General features: G+C 35.2%; 1 protein-coding gene across 7 annotated transcripts in view; it reads right to left on the reverse strand.

Moving 5' to 3' along the window:
- LOC145284471 (putative oxidoreductase YteT) overlaps window positions 1–22,944 on the reverse strand; it is a 115,221-nt gene that overhangs the window by 25,106 nt on the left and 67,171 nt on the right. For all 7 annotated transcript variants that reach the window (XM_080133315.1, XM_080133314.1, XM_080133313.1 and 4 more), the window contains 4 exons: window positions 20,443–20,516; window positions 19,284–19,343; window positions 9,769–9,933; window positions 8,650–8,835 (listed from right to left, as the gene is read on the reverse strand). In XM_080133315.1, coding sequence (XP_079989441.1) covers window positions 8,650–8,835; window positions 9,769–9,933; window positions 19,284–19,343; window positions 20,443–20,516 — 485 coding nt within the window. The remainder of the gene's footprint in view (window positions 1–8,649; window positions 8,836–9,768; window positions 9,934–19,283; window positions 19,344–20,442; window positions 20,517–22,944) is intronic.

The raw sequence follows: 22,944 nt of genomic DNA on the forward strand, positions 1-22,944 counted from the left end.
TTTTACAAAGGAATTTAACCTACTTGTCTAATTCTGTAACCGATATTTTTATTATGCATTCTTTCTAAGAATGTGAATAGTTTCCAGCCAAATTTGTATTTATTAAATATTTTAACAGAATCAACAATTTAACTAGACATTCCATTTAAACCTATTGTTCTTTAAGACTTATCTACAGGGTTCAATCCCCGCTTATTCTAATATCATTTTCATTTAATTAATTCCTTATTTTTTTACTTACATGAAAAGGGGACAGTCCTTATCATGTAACAATATGTGTGTCATGTTGGTACAGTGGTAACGTCACCAGCTTAGAATGTTTTAGTTTCGACTGTAACTAATGGCACCCAAATACTTTATCTTTTTTTTACTTTTAAAATCACGACTTTATAATAGTATATACAAAATTTGGAAAAATTAAAATATCATATTTAAGTGTATTTTATGCCCGGGCAAAGCTGCCCCCCCCCTCTTCCCACCTCCAGCTCATAGGAGATAAATGTCTAACTTTTTTAATTTTCCCAGTTAAGAGGGAATAATTCAATTAGAGGTTTTCTTAGTTATTTCCCTTGTATTTTAAAGACGATTGCATTTATTAACGCAAATACATTTTTATCATATATTTTTTCACCATGCTGAATTTATGGAGTTTTCTTATTAATTATTTTTTTATGTTTCTTACTCCAATTTTCAAGTACATTACGATTAAATTTATTGTTTCCAACTACATTATAATATTATGTTTCCAATTACATTATGACTAAATTTATACTTGTTAGTTGATTCAATATGTGTTAAGCTATTTAATTATCTTCAAGATACTTGTTTAATAATATTTTATGCATTTCTACTAGGATGCTTAAAGATACACTCTTTATTATATCTGCATGACTTCTATGAGATCCTTCTTGTCATTTCAGCCCCCCTTTTTTTTTCAATGAAACTATTTAATACAGATTAATTTTTTGTTTTTATTTACTTATTCAGGTTTTAGGTGGCATAGTAAAGACTTATTTCTATGCCACAACATTGTACTAGTTCTTGTCTTTCATTAATTAAATTTTCCTTAAATGATATGATCCGAGGGTGCGTAGGTTGTAACGTCCGGATTTATTTAGTTAATAGTTTCTTGCACTTCCTAATATATATATATATATATATATATATATATATATATATATATCAAATTAAATATGAGGAATAAAAGTTATATATAACTTTTATTATACCATCAAAACAATAAGGAAAAGTAAAGGGGAAAATTAACAAAAAAACTTTTTAGGCAATGGCATTTCGAAGTTAAATGCTTCTCACCAGAGGAGAAGGCCAGAATTATACAAAGTGTAAATATATATTAGTGTTGAAACGATTAAATCAGTACTTTTATCGGAACTAGAAAAAAATGTTGGAATCATCTCATTACTAATACATACATACATACATACATACATACATACACACACACACACACACACACATATATATATATATATATATATATGTATATACGGGGTAGAACGATAAAGCAAACAACACTATAGCTTTATTTTAAAACTTTTATTGAAAAAACTCAGCTGACATATATATATATATTTTTTTACATAGGCATCACCACTTATCAAGGCCTTGAGGCCACTTGAGGATAAGGGTTAAAGAGTGTACATTTCATATATTATTATTATTTAACTGAAATTCATTATTAAGATGAGTGTTATTTATTAATTTATTTATTGCGGACTATTATCCTCATCTTTCTTAGTTGTTGGTGGATGACAGTAATTGCTGAGAATGGTTACCACCTGACGAAGGCCAGAGGAATAGTTGGCCGAAACGTTGTGAAACAACAACTAAGAAAGATGAGGATAATAGTCCGCAATAAATAAATTAACTACAGCTTTATTTTGAAACTTTGAAAAAATCAATTCAAGTAACTGTATTATGTAGTAGAGCTGACATCTATCCAATGTAGCCACCTTCAGCCTCAATCACCGCCTTGATCGATATGGGTCTGGAACTGGAAACATGCCTTTTCCAGAAGTGCCGGTGAGAGCTCAATGAATACTCAACAGATGGCGGTGACCAGGTTGGCTTTGGTGTTCACTTATATAGATATATCTATATATCTATAAATCTATAAAAGTGAACGTGTCTGTGTGTGTGTGTGTGTACATTTCCCTACGCAATAACTCTGTCATTTTTCAGTCTACAGACTCGAAATTTGATATACAAGGTACTGAGATTTGGGAAAATCTTTGTAATCGGTTTTTGGCTAGAAAATTGGCTGTTAAGGGGTCAAAGTTCAACGATTTGACCTTTGAGAACTCTACCAAACTCCTCCGCCAATTTTGGGTCTAAACACTTTAAATTTTAAATATTCCTTGGATATGGATCTAACTTAATAACTTGATTTGAGTCCAAAACAATAAATTTTAGGGGGTTATAACAGAGGTCAAAGTTAAAAAATTTACTGTTTTTGTTTTTTGCTCAACATACACCTCCAAACGCCGGAGCAATGCCAGGCTGAATTGCTAGTGTGTGTGTATATATATATATATATATATATATATATATATATATATACACTGCTGATGAAAACTTTAAGACCTCTTAAAAATCTTTTTAAAAAAACTTTTTTTAAGGATAGATTTAACTCTTCCGCCTTAAGGTTACCAATACTACAGTCTAAAAGGTTATGGAAACAAAAAACTGATTTATTTTTAAAATTTACATTTTTATTAAATTAGGATTTTTACACATGATCAAAATTATTAGACCCGAGATAAAAATGCTATTAAATTGTATGAAAAGTGTATGAAAACATTAAACAATCAAATATAGTAATGAGTTCTACCTCCACTGTTTTTGATGACTTCAAAAATTTTTTTTTTGGGGGGGGGGAATGCTAGAAATAAGGGTTTCTATTAAGGTGCAGGGGATCATGCAGGATGTCCCAAAAGATTTTCTTGTAGAAAGCTCAAGGTCTGTCTTGCAGTGTGGATTGCAGCATTATCCAGTTGGAATAACCATCCATCCCCACACAAATGATGACCCTTCATCATCAAAGATGCTTTTTGTAGCATGCTAACATAACCAGCTGCTGTCTGACATCCCTGCACCACCTGGAGCTCCATCGTCCCTCAGTAAGAAAAGGCACTCCATACCATTATGGCCTCTCCACCACTATGACATGTGGAAAAAATTTCAACAGACATGTTTTTGTCATGCCAATATCGCTGGAAACCATCAGGACCATCTAAATTGAATTTTTTCTCATCAGAAAACAGAACTTTCTTCCCCTTCTCAACGTCCCAGGTTTGGTATTAACGACCAAATTTTAAACGGCCCACTTTGTGACGTGGTAGCAATCGAGGAATTTGTTTATGCTTTTTATTTACCATGCTTTTATGTTGTAAGTGTTGTCTGATGATTATTGGACTGCAATCAGCATCTGTAACCGCCTTAATTTGACTAGAAGAAAGTCCTGTCATTCATAACAACCCGTCTGATTCTCCTATTCAATGCAGAAGAAATTTTGGCGGGGGGGGGGGTTATCTAAGGATTTTGCTTTTCCATAATTCTCAGTGTTCTTTAGAAAGTTACAAATAAGTTTTACTGCGATTTACCTTAGCTGCTATCGCTCGTTGTGACAAACCTTGCTTATGGCATCCTAGCATTCGACAGCGCTCAACTTTGGTTAGTTTTCTTGCTTTAGGCATGATAACACCTTTACACAGTGATTGCTAATCTCTAACTGAACTAAAAACATTAGAATTTTTTTTTTTTTTTTTTTTTACACAGTGATCACCACTTATCAAGGCCCGGAAGCCACTCAGGGATAAGGGTTATTGTAAGTACATCACGTTAGTGAGGAGATTTTATGAAGTGTTTAATTAGGGGGGGCGGTTCATTAGGAATTTGTTAACATTAGACTTGAAGACATCCAAGTTGTAGTCCGGAGGGAAGCAGGCAGACGGAACAGAGTTCCACAGGCGTGCAGTTCTAAGAAAGAAGCTTTGCTCATGAAATCTGCGTTTTGATTTAGGCACAGATATAGAGTGGGGGAAATTTTTCACAGTGGATTCAGCTAGACGGGTGTTTTTCGTGAAAGATTGGCGAGGGGGGACCAGGGATTGGAGTTCAGACGAGCACCTGCCATGAAAATAACGATAAAACAAGGATAGGCTCGCAACGTCTCTTCTGTGGGAGAGGGGTTGCAGGGTAGAGAAAAGGGCATCCCCCACTAAACCACGAAGTCTATTTTGTACTCTGTCAAGGCATGATAGGCTGTTTTTGGCAGCTCCTGCCCAGATGTGGCAACAGTATTCCATCCTTGGCCGTACTTGGCTTTTATAGAGATAGAGAATTGCATCAGTAGTGAGATATCTTCTGGAGCGGTAGAAGGATCCCACCATCTTTCCTGCGACCTTGGCAACAGACTTGATGTACGTGTTCCATTTCAGATCAGGAGTAAAGGTCAAACCCAGAAGCTTGTCAAAACACGGGGCCTCACCCAGACAAGAGCCATCCATCACAATTGATGCCAGCTGGGGATCAGAGCGTTGATGATGTAAGGATAGGAGTTTGGTTTTGGATGCATTAAAGGTAACTAGCCACATCTTCCCCCACTGAACCACGCGCTCGAGATCAGAGGAGAGAGAATCCGAGAGAACTTCGTCATTTACAGCCTTTGATGTGTTGCCGTAGATGGTCGTGTCATCAGCATAGATGTCAACGAATGATTTAAGTATGTGTTTAGGGAGGTCATTGATGTAGATCAGGAAGAGAGTTGGGCCCAGGATTGACCCCTGAGGGACTCCAGCATTTATATTGCAGGCCTCCGATTTTTGTCCATCTACCACTACTCTTATGAGCCTATCAGAGAGAAATGATTTAATGATTGAGAAAACATTTCCAGTTATACCGTAGCTGAAAATCTTGTGAAGTAGACCCTTATGCCATACTTTGTCAAAGGCCTTTGATATGTCGAGAGCACTTGCCCTAGAAAGGAAGCCTTTGTCAAGAGATTCACTAATCCTGTGGGATATAACCGTCAGCACATCTGCGGTAGATCTTGCAGAGCGGAAACCATATTGTGTGTCACTAAGAAGGTTATTCCTGCTGAGGTGGTTGACTATTTCTCTAGTTAATATTGATTCCAGTAACTTACTCATAACACAGAGAAGACTTACTGGTCTGTATTGAGAGGGAGATGACTTATCACCTGAATTCTTAAATACAGGGCAAACTGAGGAGGTCTTCCAGGGGGTCGGAAAACACTTCTCCTTAAGGCAGCGCTTAAATAGTTTCGTAAGTATGGGAGCAAGTTCTGGTTGAAGCTTTTTTAACACTATAATTGGGATGCCATCAGGGCCAGTTGCTTTACTGGAATCTAGGTTTTTTATTAGCTTGGCGACCTCATGCACGGATATTTGTATGTTACCTAGCTTGTTCTGTGTTATAGGAGGAAATATGGGGAGTTGATGGCCTTCGTCGCATAGGGTAGAATTAGCTGCAAAGTTCTTGGCAAATAGTTTGGCCTTGTCTGACGCTGACGAGATAACCTCTGGTCCATTGATAATGGTTGGGATAGAACGCACACTTCTGTTCAAGATCCTATTTGTTATTTGCCAAAACTGGTGGGAACCAAGCCGCTGATCAGCTACCTTGGATTTAACAGACTGGGCATATAGCTCTCTTGCATTTTTTATTATTCTTTTACAGTGGTTGCTGGCAGTCCTGAAAGCAGCTTTAGTCTCAGTGCATCTATTACGTTGGTAGTTATGGAAAAAGTGATTTCTGTGCGCGATAGCAGCAGCACATTCTGGGGAGAACCATGGCTGGCTGTTAGGTTTTTGTTGGAATTTTTTAGATGGTATGAATTGGTCTATGCCTACAATTAACCATTCGGTCAGATCTGATACTATAGAGGACACTTCCTTTTTAAACATGGAGTGCAGAGGTAAATCAGATATGAATGTACGGAAGCTATCCCAGTCAGCCATAGAGTATCGGTATACAGTACGGTGGAGGGGTACGTCTGATGGCTTCTTACATTTTGTTTTTATCTTAACTGATACGACGGAGTGGTCGGAGGATCCTAAAGGAGAATGAACGATACATGAACATAGCTCAGGGGAAGTTGAAAGAAAAAGGTCTAAGAGGCTTGCATATTGATTGGGTGTATCGGGCACACGGGTGGGTTCGCGAACAATCTGAGTGAGGTCATAAGCAATGGCAAAATCATGACAAAACCTCCCCTCATCATCTGTCTTATTTGAATGGGTCAGCCATTCCACGTTATGGACGTTGAAGTCACCACAGATGTGGATGTTAGCCGAGGGATGTGAAGACAGTATGTGGTCTATTTTCTCAGATATGCTCTTAAAGATAGTAACTCCGCTGTTGTTGGGCCTATAGAGGGCAAATATAAATGCAGTGGTGTTAGCAAGTGCAACCCTGAAGCACATATAGGGTAAATTAGGATCTTCTCTAGAGATATCCCTGCCACATGGGAAGCCATCCTTAATGTAGGCACATATTCCATGCCCATGGCGATCTTGGGAGTCAGATTTAGCTGTTAAATTGGAGTATCCATTAATTATGAACTCATCTAGGGAAGTGGTCGGCCCTATTCCAGTTTCACATAGAAATAATATGTCCGGTTTCGTCTCCTGTAATTGGGTTTCAACCTCTGGAAGGTTGGAACGTAGACCCCTGATATTGGAGAAGGAGACCTGGTAGTAGGGGTCTACGCTGGAAGATGGGGTTCTAGGTTTAATCGAGTTTTTATTCTGGAGATATTTCATGTTGAGGTTTTGGGATTTGTGGAATAGGTCGGCATACTTGGTTAGAGCAGTACAGAGAGGGAAAGTAAGAGAGAAAAAGACAGGAAATTTTTTTTTTTTTATTTGTAGCACACGAAAAGGTAAAGCCGTAACAATTACCCACTAGTATGGCATCGAGAGGTCCCACCAGAGACTACTGCATGGTCCAGATCCACTCACCAAATGGCAATACAGCAGTCCCAGTACTTTGCGCCTGCTGATAGGACAGCCTCCTTAGTGGTTAATCCAAGGTTCGGGTCCCTGACTATCAGGCGGATAACGTCAGCCCAGACAAAACGTTTACCTCCAGCACCCTTACTAGTGACATGGCAACAAGGACAGACAATTAATTACCATAAATCTAACAATTTATACCCTTGGTTTTATAATTTTGATAATGTGTAAAAAGCCTAATTTAATAAAAATGCAAATTTTTAAATAAAATATTTGGAATGTACCTTTTTGTTTCCATAACCTTTTAGATTGTAGTATTAGTAACCTTAAGTCGGAAGAGTTTAAAATCTATCCTTAAAAGAAAGTTTTTTTTTTTTTTTTTAAAGATTTTTAAGTAGTCTTAACTTTTTGATCAGCACTGTATATATATAAACTCCAATAATAGAATGAGATAAAAAAAAAAATTGTTTTAAATTATGAAGAAGCATCAAAAGATGTACTCTTTCTGATCTCATATTGAACAAGAAAGATGAACTGATGTCAAAAATGTAGGCATGAAAACTATTGCACATAATTGGAGGGGAGAGGGTATTTTACGACCGGAAAACGCCAGGCGGCCTGCTAGTGCAAATATAAATTTCAAAAATATTTTCATCAGAGAGAACGGACGACTCAAGGGGAAGTTGGTCTTTCCATGACACAAGGAGTGGGGTTTTCTCAGGCAGCCAAGATGTGAAGACATTGTAATCTCTGAAGATGCTGGCCGGAATCATGAAAATAAATGTTCGTATATTTCCAGGTATGTGTTTATTTACACCTGTTAAAAGAACTGTTGTCTACAACTGTTTCGATACGTTCACGTCAATCGTTTCCTGTTAAGAACTGCTGCATAAATGTTAAAATATAGACACTAGATGATCAACTAAATGATACGACATATATACATACATGCATTTACACATACATGAATATACAGATAAAATATAAACTCCACTATTCAACATGTACGGTGTTATGGAACATATTCATATACACACACAACGTAACATTCAGTTACATGACCTCCAACCCCTTCAGGTCATCTCATTGAAAATCAGCCCCATTGACCTTTCAATTGAAACCATTTCACTACTTTCAGGTTGTGGAACATCTTCATAATCTTGAACGGTTTTTGCTTCAACTTCTTCAAATCTCGTGCAGAGACAGCATTTTTTTGTTTGAAAAATGTGTTTGGTTATAATGCCGAAAACTTGGAGATGAAGCACGAACTGTTAGATGTGTTTGGTTCAGTCCAATTCCTTTTCCAACTACAGTGACAGCATTTTCTCATATTATCAACAGTAGCCGTTTCTTTTTCTTCCCCCGACAGTACAAGAGATAAACATTTGTCTAAATGCACTCAAACAATATGGCATCCCAAATAAATCTGACTCTCAGACAAAACTCTGTCTTTTATTAGTTAATCATTTTGGACGCCCAACAGTGACTATTTTTCATAATGACACCATTCTAGGTTAGTGTCTGTAAGTGACCATTGTTTTCTTGCAGCATGGCCACTTATCCCTCCATCTCTCCACACTGTCACTACAATGTTCCTGGCAAATAGCCAACTCTCGAATCTAGAAAATAAAAGCATGTATAAGATGGTTACCTTATTCTCTTTCGTGAAATGGCTCAGTTTTCCAAAAGAAGAAACTGTTGTACATCGATTTTTCCCCATGAAATAACAAATCAAGTCAATATCATGACAAGATTTGGCCAGAAGGAAGCAGGAACTGTCTTCTTCACGATGCCAGTTACCTCGGACAAAACAATGTGCAAAATGCCAGAATCCAACCTGCCAAAAAAGAAATGTCCAATTATACCCTTTAAAAAAATGATGATGTCATCAATATACTAATTCAATAATAGAACTTTGATAATCTTGCTTGCTTGTTTGCAGATTGAATGTATTAAATGGTGGGGGATAGAGCAAATAAGACAAGTAGCGAGAGGAGGGAATAGTAGCAACATGAAAAAACAAAAGTAACCTGTGCCAGAAGCAAAATATCATACATGAAAAAGCATGCAAATTGATGAAGTAGTTATATTTTTACAAAGAAATAATTTTTAAACAATTAATAGAAATTCATAGGCATTCCAATATAAATCAAGTACTTATATTTTTATAAAGAAATCATTTTAAAACAAATTTGAGTTTTCCAATGCCTGTTTCATGTTAAAAATGGTTTTCTAAAATTTCGATTTGGAGTCATCTCTCTTGTTCCTTAAGACTATTTTCAAAATAGTGTTGAGAGATTATTGCTTACCGCTTAGCTATAAAGTTTAATTTTCCTATTTAAAATAAAGCTACTTGCTCAATTTATGCAATTCTTGGTGTACAATATTTTTGTTCAATGATGGGTACGTATATCATAAAGATTTTTATTTACTTTTGTTTTTTCATGGGGAGGGGAGAATTCTGGACAAGTACCAGATGATGTAAATAAATGACATAAATAAAAAAATATATATAATATTCATTGCTACATATGTACGTTTAAGATTAAGATTTTAAGCAGAGTTATTACCGTTGCATCGGGTAATCCATAACAATGAGAAAATATTCAATGGACGTTCAAAGTAATTGCTTTTCAGTTGTATTTATATAATAAATAATTATAATTGCTTATCTATACAGAATCCTTTTCATCCAATTTATTTCTTCCTATTTATTTCTTACAACTCTAAAAATATCATTTCATTTCAGTTATTTTATTTTAATACATACTGGTTCTAAAAGTTGAATATTCATTATTTCTCCGATAGTTCCATCTTCAATGAGCTTCTTGATGCAATTAGATTTAGGCATATATGTAAGGACATGACACACCATCATTATTGTACCATTCACTTTCACAGCCGTTGCAATATCTCGGCAATCATCTGGTGTCACCTTTTGGGAAGAAAATAAAAGGGAAATAATAAAAACTAAGAAACACACATGAATTACACTGCTCAGTTGTTTATTAAACTAAATAAAAAAAAATAAAGCTAGAAGCATCACAATTCATCCTGAAAATCAAAGTCATTTAATTATGGAAGGCACTAAAGTGTTTTCCATAATCTTGAAAACTTTTCCGGTTATAAGTTAACTATTTAAAAGTTATCACATAGCTAACTATTTAAAAGTTATCACATAAGTAACTATTTAAAAGTTATCACATAGGTAACTATTTAGAAGTTATCACATAGGTAACTATTTAAAAGTTATCATGCAGCTAACTATTTAAAAGTTATCAAGCATCTAACTATTTAAAAGTTATCAAGCAGCTAACTATTTAAAAGTTATCAAGCAGCTATTTAAAAGTTATCAAGCAGCTAACTATTTAAAAGTTATCAAGCAGCTATTTAAAAGTTATCAAGCAGCTAACTATTTAAAAGTTATCAAGCAGCTATTTAAAAGTTATCAAGCAGCTATTTAAAAGTTATCAAGCAGCTAACTATTTAAAAGTTATCAAGCAGCTATTCAAAAGTTATCAAGCAGCTATTTAAAAGTTATCAAGCAGCTATTTAAAAGTTATCAAGAAGCTATTTAAAAGTTATCAAGCAGCTATTTAAAAGTTATCAAGCAGCTATTTAAAAGTTATCAAGCAGTTATTTAAAAGTTATCAAGCAGCTATTTAAAAGTTATCAAGCAGCTATTTAAAAGTTATCAAGCAGCTAACTATTTAAAAGTTATCAAGCAGCAAACTATTTAAAAGTTGTAAAGCAGCTAACTATTTAAAAGTTATCAAGCAGCAAACTATTTAAAAGTTATCAAGCAGCAAACTATTTAAAAGTTATCAAGCAGCTATTTAAAAGTTATCAAGCAGCTAACTATTTAAAAGTTATCAAGCAGCTATTTAAAAGTTATCAAGCAGCTAACTATTTAAAAGTTATCAAGCAGCAAACTATTTAAAAGTTGTAAAGCAGCTAACTATTTAAAAGTTATCAAGCAGCAAACTATTTAAAAGTTATCAAGCAGCTATTTAAAAGTTATCAAGCAGCTAACTATTTAAAAGTTATCAAGCAGCTATTTAAAAGTTATCAAGCAGCTAACTATTTAAAAGTTATCAAGCATCTAACTATTTAAAAGTTATCAAGCAGCTATTTAAAAGTTATCAAGCAGCTATTTAAAAGTTATCAAGCAGCTATTTAAAAGTTATCAAGCAGCTAACTATTTAAAAGTTATCAAGCAGCTATTCAAAAGTTATCAAGCAGCTATTTAAAAGTTATCAAGCAGCTATTTAAAAGTTATCAAGCAGCTAACTATTTAAAACTTATCAAGCAGCTATTCAAAAGTTATCAAGCAGTTATTTAAAAGTTATCAAGCAGCTAACTATTTAAAAGTTATCAAGCATCTAACTATTTAAAAGTTATCAAGCAGCTATTTAAAAGTTATCAAGCAGCTAACTATTTAAAAGTTATCACACAGCAAACTTTTTAAAATTTATCATATAGCTAACTATTTAAAAGTTATCACATACCTTACTATTTAAAAGTTATCACATAGCTAACTATTTAAAAGTTATCATGCAACTAACTATATATATATATTATTCCTTAATTGGAATTTTTATTTTTTATTTTTGAGATGAGCATTTTTATGTTAATTTTATTTTTATTTCGGACTATTAGTCTCATCTTTATTAGTTGTTGTTTGTTTGTTTTTATTGGTTCACAACGTTTCGGCCAATTTCCTCTGGCCTTCGTCAGGTGGTAACCGCGACGGATAGGAACTTCGAATCTCCTAACTGCATTCTCAGCCATCACTGCCATCCGTAGTTGTCGTCGTCTCACCACATTTTTGACCAATTACCTCTGGCACGCTTTGGGTGGGATTGAAACCGCTATCTTCAGACAATGTTCATCTGGAACCGTAGAGATTCAACGTCTCTATCAACTGCGCCACGGGCCCCGAAGGGCGATCAAGGTTGGATTCTTTGATCTTATAAATCCACATTTATTCATTATCTGATCTTCCATAGTCGGGTCCGTACCGATTGGTATATATATATATTATTCCTTAATTGGAATTTTTATTTTTTATTTTTGAGATGAGCATTTTTATGTTAATTTTATTTTTATTTCGGACTATTAGTCTCATCTTTATTAGTTGTTGTTTGTTTGTTTTTATTGGTTCACAACGTTTCGGCCAATTTCCTCTGGCCTTCGTCAGGTGGTAACCGCGACGGATAGGAACTTCGAATCTCCTAACTGCATTCTCAGCCATCACTGCCATCCGTAGTTGTCGTCGTCTCACCACATTTTTGACCAATTACCTCTGGCACGCTTTGTGAACCAATAAAAACAAACAAACAACAACTAATAAAGATGAGACTAATAGTCCGAAATAAAAATAAAATTAACATAAAAATGCTCATCTCAAAAATAAAAAATAAAAATTCCAATTAAGGAATAATATATATATATACCAATCGGTACGGACCCGACTATGGAAGATCAGATAATGAATAAATGTGGATTTATAAGATCAAAGAATCCAACCTTGATCGCCCTTCGGGGCCCGTGGCGCAGTTGATAGAGACGTTGAATCTCTACGGTTCCAGATGAACATTGTCTGAAGATAGCGGTTTCAATCCCACCCAAAGCGTGCCAGAGGTAATTGGTCAAAAATGTGGTGAGACGACGACAACTACGGATGGCAGTGATGGCTGAGAATGCAGTTAGGAGATTCGAAGTTCCTATCCGTCGCGGTTACCACCTGACGAAGGCCAGAGGAAATTGGCCGAAACGTTGTGAACCAATAAAAACAAACAAACAACAACTAATAAAGATGAGACTAATAGTCCGAAATAAAAATAAAATTAACATAAAAATGCTCATCTCAAAAATAAAAAATAAAAATTCCAATTAAGGAATAATATATATATATACCAATCGGTACGGACCCGACTATGGAAGATCAGATAATGAATAAATGTGGATTTATAAGATCAAAGAATCCAACCTTGATCGCCCTTCGGGGCCCGTGGCGCAGTTGATAGAGACGTTGAATCTCTACGGTTCCAGATGAACATTGTCTGAAGATAGCGGTTTCAATCCCACCCAAAGCGTGCCAGAGGTAATTGGTCAAAAATGTGGTGAGACGACGACAACTACGGATGGCAGTGATGGCTGAGAATGCAGTTAGGAGATTCGAAGTTCCTATCCGTCGCGGTTACCACCTGACGAAGGCCAGAGGAAATTGGCCGAAACGTTGTGAACCAATAAAAACAAACAAACAACAACTAATAAAGATGAGACTAATAGTCCGAAATAAAAATAAAATTAACATGCAACTAACTATTTAAAAGTTATCACACAGCTAACTTTTTAAAATTTATCACATAGCTAACTATTTAAAAGTTATCACATAGCTAACTATTTAAAATTATCACGTAGCTAACTATATAAATGTTATCATGTAGGTAAATATTTTAATATTATCATGTAAGAAGTTTTTTTTTTAATTATCATGTAGGTAACTATTTTAAGTTATCATGTAGGTAACTATTTAAAAGTTATGTAACTATTTAAAAGTGACAATGTAGGAAGTTATTTAAAAGTTATGTTGGTCACTATTTAAAAGTTATCATGTAGATAACTATTTAAAAATGATCATGTAGGTAACTATATAAAGGTTATTATTTTGGTAACTACTTGAAAGTTATCCTATAGGTAACTATTTAAATATTGTGTAGGTAACTATTTAAAAGTTATTATATAAGTAACTATTTAAAAATGATCATGTAGGTAACTATTAAAAGGTTATCATGTAGATTATTATTTAAAGGTTATCATGCAGGTAACTATTTGAATATTATCAAGTATATAACTATTCAAAAGTAATACTGTAGACAACTATGCAAAGGTTATCATGTAAGTAACTATGTAAAAGTTGTCATGTAGGTAATTATTGAGATTGTCGGACTGACTTCCTCATCTTGGTTGTTGACAATGTTTCAGCCATTTTGCCCTCCGGCCTTCATCAGGTGTTTTGTATCGAACTGGGGAACCGTTTGTTAGGAGTCTCGAACCCAACCCTTTATTATTATTACGGGGGTACCATGTTCGGACTCCAGCTAGGCTCTGGGACATAGTTGTTGATTCTCTGTTTTAAATGTTACTTTCCACTGCCTTCGTTTAGGATTGAACTCAGCACCTTTGGGTAACTGTAAACTTTGATACAATGTCTAGGACCACTCGGCCATATGTCACTAGGACAATTCTTAGTTGGTTTTTGTTAATCTTAAACCTATGTTGTTATTCAAGGTTTTCTCTCTCTATTAGAGGTGTCCAAATTGCATTCAGCTCTACGCTTGGTTTGCTCAGTAGGTTGTATGTCCGAGCATGTGAGCTGTTTCTTTAAGTTTTTTTCACTTTCCAGTGGGTCTCTCTGTTTATTATTTTTACTTCATCCCATAGTTCATTGTCCTAGTGACATATGGCCGAGTGGTCCTAGACGTTGTATCAAAGTTTACAGTTACCCAAAGGTGCTGAGTTCAATCCTGAACGAAGGCAGTGAAAAGTAACATTTAAAAAAGAGAATCAACAACTATGTCCCAGAGCCTAGCTGGAGTCTGAACACGGTACCCCCGTAATAATAATAAAGGGTTGGGTTCGAGACTCCTAACAAACGGTCCCCAGTTCAATACAAAACACCTAATGAAGGCCGAAACGTTGTGACTATAATAACCAAGATGAGGCTGACTGTATTTATTTGTTTCCCCACTGAGCAAATTAGGCACAAGGCCGTTTTTTAATGTGGAGAGAGAGGGAGGGGGGAGGGAAAGGGGGATCCTGCTCCCGAGAGGTGGGAAATGGGAGCTGGATAGTAACTGTGGTCGTAGGGTGATCCCTACCTTGACCAAGTTCAGATATGTGGGGTTACCCCCACATATGGTCTTTGCTAGTCATAGCTGGTCTTTGCTTGCAGCATCTGCCGGAACAGATGGTATTTATTTGCTCCCCCACCGAGCAAATTAGGCACAAGGCCGATTTTTAATGTGAGGATTGAAGGGAGGGGGAAGGGAAAAAGGGGACCAGCTCCCGAGAGGTGGGAAATGGGAGCTGGTTAATGGTCAGGCATGTGGGGCCGCCCCCACATCTGGTCTTTGCTAGTCATAGCTAGTCATAGCTTGCAGTATCTGCCGGAACAGATACTACACTTTGATCTTGTCCCCCGTGCTGCCGAAGCGGGGGGGGCTCAAACCAAGATGAGGCTGACATACAGAAGTTTAAATGTAATGTAAACCAACATCTTGTAAATCTTTGCAAGGCATGGTCCCAAATAGTAGACCCTTAAATCCAAGTGGCAAGTTAGGGGTGAATGTGAATAAAAAGAGAAGACTATCACTAAGAACTGATTATTATTTAGCACTTGTATTGGTATTGTATTGGTAACGTCAGAGGTTTGCATCACCAAATATTATTTTTAAAGATTTCTGAAGAGTGAAAAAAAGGAAAGAAACTAAAAAGAAAAAAAAAAAAGAGTAAGCAACCTCTACCAAATGGCAACACACACAAAAGCTAAAACAATGTGTCACAGGGTCTTAACAACGAGATGTAAATCGATCCATATGCCGTATTATGATCGAAATAAAGTACATAAATATATAGTAGTGGCCACTCGGCATAGCCGTTGTAAAATACTCTTGTACATATATCTTAAAACTCTTTTAACAATTCCAATTTGATCAATACAAAGCTCAAAAATCAATAATAATTTTTTTAAAAGTCCCTTTTTATACTAATTCTTCAGATGCAAGTCACACAAGAAACATAAATCTTGAATCTGTTTTTTTTTCACTGACAACGAATGCACTAAGAATCCCAAATGGCCTTCATAAGATTCTTTATTTAATCAAAGAGTGTAGCTGTATCTTATTCTATTATTCATGACCAAGTATGATAGAAAACTTTATTTGTATTTTTTTTACCTTAGTATTGCTTACACTGAAGATAGAAACTTTAATACTCCAGAAGAACTGATTATTATTTAGCACTTCGACCGAAAATTGACGGAGTAGTTTGGTAGAGAGCATTCTTCATACAGACAAACAAGGTCACATAGATATATATATATATATTCTTTATTTTTACATAAGCAGCAATATGTTGCTACACAGTCATGAGCATGTTTCCGTCAGCTAATTATAACCCCAATTAAATCTGACACCTCTTTTAGCATAGATATGTCAAATTCACATTCTGCTACTGTTTGAACCTATACACACTAGTATGTGTAAGATTTAGGGCGACCATCACACATGCATACAAATACTATTCTTTCTAGTCTTCCAATACCTTTATCTCGATCTTTAACCTCCACCATCCTTTCCCATTCATTCCTATATATCTCATCACAGACTCAAATCCGCACCCCTATTAGGTCTTATTTACATACAACCAAATCTTATTTTTCACAACATTTGACAGAACCTCCTGATATTAACTCCCTGTCATGAGGAAGATCTGATATTTTCATTGCAAATTTTGTTTTCTTATAAGCCGTATCGCCTGAAGACGTCTCTAGTTACTGATAACTGGCTGACTGAAACATGCTCATGACTGTGTAGCAGCATATTACTAACTGCTTACGTAAAAACAAATAAAGAGTATATACCCTACTCTACTTCAGTATTGAGCACTCTTGTATTAACCTTGTTAAACTTCATTGGTTACTTAACCTCTGGAAAACAATAACCTTAGATTATATATATATATATATATATATATATATATATATATATATATATATATATATATATATATATATATACGAGCAAACAGTTAATAAAACATGTTAAAAAACACTTTGAAATGAGTTAAAAACATATTTAATCTGAAAAGGAAACACTAGATAAGTGGATAGTCCTTAATCCGCGGAGTTTCGAAGCAAGACTTTCCTTCTCATCAGAGGGTAGGAATTAGAAAAATGCGGGATCGGATTTTGCATGCAAATGTATTTGATGAAACAACAAGTAAGTCAAAGATCATACCTGAAAACAAAAAAGTGAAGCAGAGGGAATATGGTGGAGAGAAAGGTGATTACACATGAATGGATAGTCTGGTGGAAAATAAATAATCTAGTGACGGTAAAATCCAAATATATAAATTCAAGAAAGTTAAATGAATTTCCATTTACGTATTATAAGCTCTATCTCCTATTTGATTTTATCGAGCTTTTACATCTGGCTGAGATAACTTTATGAATATTAATTCTTTAATATTTATAATATACTTTAATTTTACCATCTTGGATCATTTTGGTAAATTTAATTGTAATTTTTATTTTATTTTATATATATATATATATATATATATATATATATATATATATATATATATATATATATATATATATATATATACCAGTAGACAAACCGGCATTGTCTGGTCATAAAATATACTTAACTATATTTTAATTTATGCAGATTTCATATTTATTATAATAGTCAATTCATTATTGATTATTATATTGTATCCAATACATAGTAGTGACTTCAAATGTAAGAAAAAATATGACTTGGGTGCCATCTGCTAAAATCGAAACCAAAACAGCTTTATCCATAACCATCTGACTTAAATTCCTATGCATACAAAAATTGCAAAACATAATGTTGTTTAACCTATAAATATTATTTGCGCATGCATAGAAGAGAACTTTACGAGGGGCGTGCAATAAGTAATGCCCCTGACCCACTTCCCATAGCAGTAGAACAACGAAACTTGGCACAGTTATTAGCCTTTCTCTACATAGGAATCACCCACAGTTATGCATTTCTCCCATCGTTTCATGCAGCTCTGGAGACCGTTTTTGTAGAACACCTCAGGTTGGTCCTCCAACCACAACGTGACTTCAGAAATCAAGGCTGCATCATCTGGGAAACGCTTTCCTTTCAAAAACAACTTCATGGTTGGGAAGAGGTGAAAGTCGGAGAGTGCAAGGTCAGGCGAGTAGGGAGGATGGGAGAGGATGTTATAACCACACGTCCGTGCTTCTGATCTGGTGACATGTGAGTTGTGGACTGGAGCATTGTCCTGCAGGAGGAGGGTACCTTTGCTGATCTTGCCCTGCCGCTTGATTTTGATAGCTTCCCTTAATTTCCTCAAAAGTGAAGCATAATAGGCTCCTGTAATTGTGGTACCCTTTGCCAGGAAATCTGTCATCACTACTCTGTCCTGGTCCCAGAAGACTGTGAGCATAACTTTGCCAGCGGAGGGCTTCACCCTTGCCTTCTTTGGAGGTGGTGAGTTCAAGTGCTTCCACTGCATTGACTGGGCTTTGGTCTCTGGATCAAAGTGATGACCCAGGTTTCATCCTGTGTAATCAGTCTTTTGAAAAACTTTGACTCATCTTCTTGGCACATCTCCAAATTCATCCTCGAGCACTCAGCGTGTTCTCGCTTCTGGAATGGTGTGACTAACCTGGGAATCCATCTGGCAGATACCTTATGCATATGCAAATGGTCATGAATGATAGTTTCCACAGACCCTGTACTAATCTTGACATCTTGGGCTATTTGGCGAATAGTAATACGCCGATCTTCCAAAATGGCAGCCTCAACTTGATGGACAGATGCCTCATCAATGGCAGAAGGAGGTGGGGCGACCAGGTCTGGGAGCTGTTTCCACAGACTTCCAGCCATGTTTGAATTCACGACGCCAGCGTTTTACAAGGTCATATTATGGGGCATTATCACCATAAGTTTCTTTCATTTCATCAAAAGTTTCCTGTGGTGTGCGTCCTTTCAAATACAAAAACCGGGTCACTGCTCGACATTCAACAGGCTCCATTTCACACCTGACTCAGTTCAAACACCTGTAAAACAGAAACCACAATTAGTTCAGAGCTGTAATTGGCCACATAACCCGTAGAGATATAAATCATTGCACATGCAAAATTTCAGCAATATCAGACAACTGGAAGTTGGTCAGGGGCATTACTTATTGCACGCCCCAACTTACGTTAGTTTACTTACACCTGCCAAGTTCCAATTTTTTTCAATTTTGATCCCTTAGCAGCTGTTTTTACCAACTAAAGATTAAATCGAATTTGTTCCATGTCTACAAATCAAGTTTCAAGTCTGTAACCAAAAGTTCACAAAGGAGTTTGGTAGAGACAATTTCTTAGACACAGTTAGATAAGGTCAGTTTTATATAAACATAGATAGATAATCAATAGCAAATTTGTCACCACCACCAGCATTTAACAATCACCCAAGTAACTAGAACTGATTAAAAAAACATTTTACTTACAGCCATCGGTTTTTCCAGCAAAATGTGATATCCCAAATTGGAAAATGCAATTGCTGGTTCCTGTTAATACAATAATAGTTTGAAAAAAAAAAAAAGATTAAAATTAAACAACTTAAAACGAGTGTTCATTTAAGTAAATTGTCTCATAAAAAATTTTTTTAACATTTTTCAGAGCAGTCAAATTGAACACGATACATCCAAACGGCAATCAAAAGGGTTTGGTGCAAATAAACTTCAGTCTATACTTGACTTGTCAACCAAGTTTCAGTCATAAATGTTCAAAAGTGTTTTACTGCTGTTTGATGATATGGAGGGGATACTTTGGTGTTTGCTTCATCAGTAGGAGGTATAATACATCCCTCAGATTTTTATTGCAAATAAAAAAAAAAAACGATCCCTAGACTATTCTTAATCTAAACACGATCATCACAACCAAAATCAGGGCAGTGCCACAAAAGGAGTGTGTCAATTTTGCAATTCTTTCTGCAATCCAACCATATTTGGTGAAAAGCTTCCAACATATACTTGACTTGCCAACCAAGTTACTATAATGGATGTTCAATAGTTTTTATTTTATGGCCATTCAAGGATACAACGTGCAAAATTGTCAATAACTGACACACTCCACTTTTTGGTACTGCTCACATTTTTGTGATGATGCTAAAGAAAGTCAAGAAGAGGAAAATTGCTACTTTTGAATTGTGGTGCTACCGTAGACTTCTTCGTATAAACTGGGTGGACAAAAATACAAACAAGTAGGTTCTGGAGAAGATTGGACCATGCCGAAGACTGCTGAACAATATCAAGGAAATGAGATTTTTGGGGCATGCAGCCAAAACAGACGGCCTAATAAAAGAGCTGCTCTTTGGTACAACCCCTGGCAAAAGTAGACATGGAAGACCAAAATCAAGAATGTCAGACAACGTTGCTCAGAATGGTGCAGAACCGGAGTCAATGGCGATGATTCATGAAGAATGCTACAGCTGGTCAGTAATTACCATTCCGTCAAAGAGAGAGAAAGTGATGCCATAGCATTTTTAAATATCATCATTACAGATGTAGCCAAGCAGTGTGATTTGATTAATAATATTTTTAATGATAACAAAAATATATTGTATTTTACAACAATTACCATTCAATAATTTTTTAGCTGTTTTACCTTATGCATTCTGTCTTGAGTCGCAAGGATGACGCAATCAGCAAATTTCTCCTTTGCTGCCACCTCTCTCCAATCTGCATGTGAAAAAAAAAAGAAAACACATTTCTTGGTTTAAAACTCTCTATTATAGAAATAATACTTTTGGTTGGTTTTCTTTTAGAAAAAGAGGTTTCACCCTTGAAATGATCAAAGACATTATACTATCCCGGTTATATTTAACAGTCATGTCCATATTTACGAATTTATATGTGACAGAGCATCTGAAAAATACATTTATATATATATATATATATATATATATATATATATATATATATATATATATATATATATAAAGTGAAAGTGTGTGTGTGTGTGTGTGTGTGTGTGTGTGTGTGTGTGTGTGTGTGTGTACATTTCCCTACACAATAACTTTGTCAATTTTCAGTCTACAGACTCGGAATTTGATATACAGGGTATGAAGATTTGGGAAAATCTTTGTAATCTGTTTTCGGACAGAAATTTGGCTGTTAAGGGGTCAATGTTCAACGATTTGTCCTTTGAGAACTCTACCAAACTCCTCCACCAATTTTGGGTATAAACAATTGAAATTTTAGATATAGGTACCTTGGACCTGGATCTAACTTAATAACTTGATTTGAGCCCAAAACAATAAATGTTAAAAAAAAAAAAATTGACCTCTGCAGTCTCTACCAAATTACTCAGACAATTTCTGGTGTAAACATTTGAAATTTTACATAAAGGGTATTCAGAGATAGGGCAAGGTTTTTAATTGGTTTGGGTCGAAAATTTGAGCTACCAATATATAAATGTATGCATGTATGTATGAATGTATGTATGCATGTATGTATGTATGCATGTATGTATGTATGTTTGCATGTCTGCCTAATACCTTCTACAGAGGCGATGGATTTTCACAAGATTAGTATCGTGCTGAAGGTCGACTCTGCAGACGACAAATACCGAAAAATTGACTGAAAACATTAATTTCTTCACCCTCAACTGGGCACTTTTCTACAGGGAGGGGTTGCTTTTTTCACATTTTCGAAAGTCATCCCCTCTTTTCGATTGTCTAGCCTTAATTTAAACCTACATCACTTCTGGTTTGGTGATGGTCATAACAGTGAAGACGTCACGTTTTTTCCACGTTCCTTTCCTCCTTCTCGGTATGGGTCCGAGCCTGCCTTCCTATTACTACTTTTTTTTTTTGCTCAACACACACCTCCAAACACCCGAAACGCCAGGTACCCATGCTAGTATATCTATAAAAGTGAAAATGTCTGTCTGTCTATGTGTCTGTCTGTCTGTGTACATTTTCTACCAAATAACTCTATCAATTTTCGGTCTACAGACTCGAGATTTAACATAAAGGTATTGAGTTTTGGGAAAATTGTTTTAATCCGTTTTCGGCCAGAAATTTAGCTGTCAAGGGGTCAAAGTTTGATAATTTGACCTTTGAAAACTCTACCAAACTCCTCCATCAACTTTTGGTCTAAACACTTGAAATCTTAAATGTAGGTTACTTGGACATGGATCAAACTTTTTAATACGATTTTAGCTCCAAAAAAATAAATGTTAAGGGGCCAAAAGTGGGGTCAAAGTAAAAAAAATATTGACCTCTGGTGTCTCTACCAAATTACTCAATCAATTTCTTGTCTAAACATTTGAAATTTTACATAAAGGGTATTCCGAGATAGGGCAAGCTTTTTTTTTGAGGGGGGGGTAGAAAATTTGAGCTGCCAAGGGGTCAAATTTTAAAAGACTTGATATTTTTGATGTCTAGCAAAGTACTCAGCCAATTTTGTATCTAAACACCTGAAATTTATACAAAACGAGTATAATGCGACAAGCATTTTAATCAGTTTTGGGGTGAAAATTTTGCTGCCAAAAGGTCAAAGTTGAAAGAGTTGACCTTTGAAGATTCTACCAAATATTTCCGCCAATTTTGGGTCTAAAGACTTGAAATTTTAGATGTAGGTAACCTGGATACGGCTAAAACTTTCTATTTTTATTTGAGGCCAAAGTAATAAATGTTAAGTGGTCAAAGTTTTAAAAAATTGACCTCTGAATTACTCAGACTCAGGTGTTGAGAGTAATAGTAAATTAATAGCAAATAATTTTGGGTTTGAGATTAATAGTTAATTATTAGTAAATAAGTTTGGACTTTAGAGTAATAGTAAATAAATCGCAAGTAATTTTGGGTTTGATATTAATAGTTAATTATTAGTAAATAGGTTTGGAGTTAAAAAACAATAGCACATAATTTTGGGTTTGAGATTAATAGTAAATACGTTTTGAGTTGATAGTAATTGTAAATTAATAGCAAATAATTTTGGGCTTGAGATTAATAGTGAATTATTAGTAAATAAGTTTGGATTTAAGAATAATAGTAAATTAGTAGCAAATAATTTGGAGTTTAAGATTAATGGTTAACTAACCAATCTATTATATCTATTAAAGTAATATTGTTTGTTTGTGTGTGTGTACATTTCCCTAGCAAAC

Source organism: Euprymna scolopes, chromosome 9, assembly GCF_053919585.1.
Source record: "Euprymna scolopes isolate OS-2025 chromosome 9, ASM5391958v1, whole genome shotgun sequence".
Taxonomy (NCBI): Eukaryota; Metazoa; Mollusca; class Cephalopoda; order Sepiida; family Sepiolidae; genus Euprymna; species Euprymna scolopes.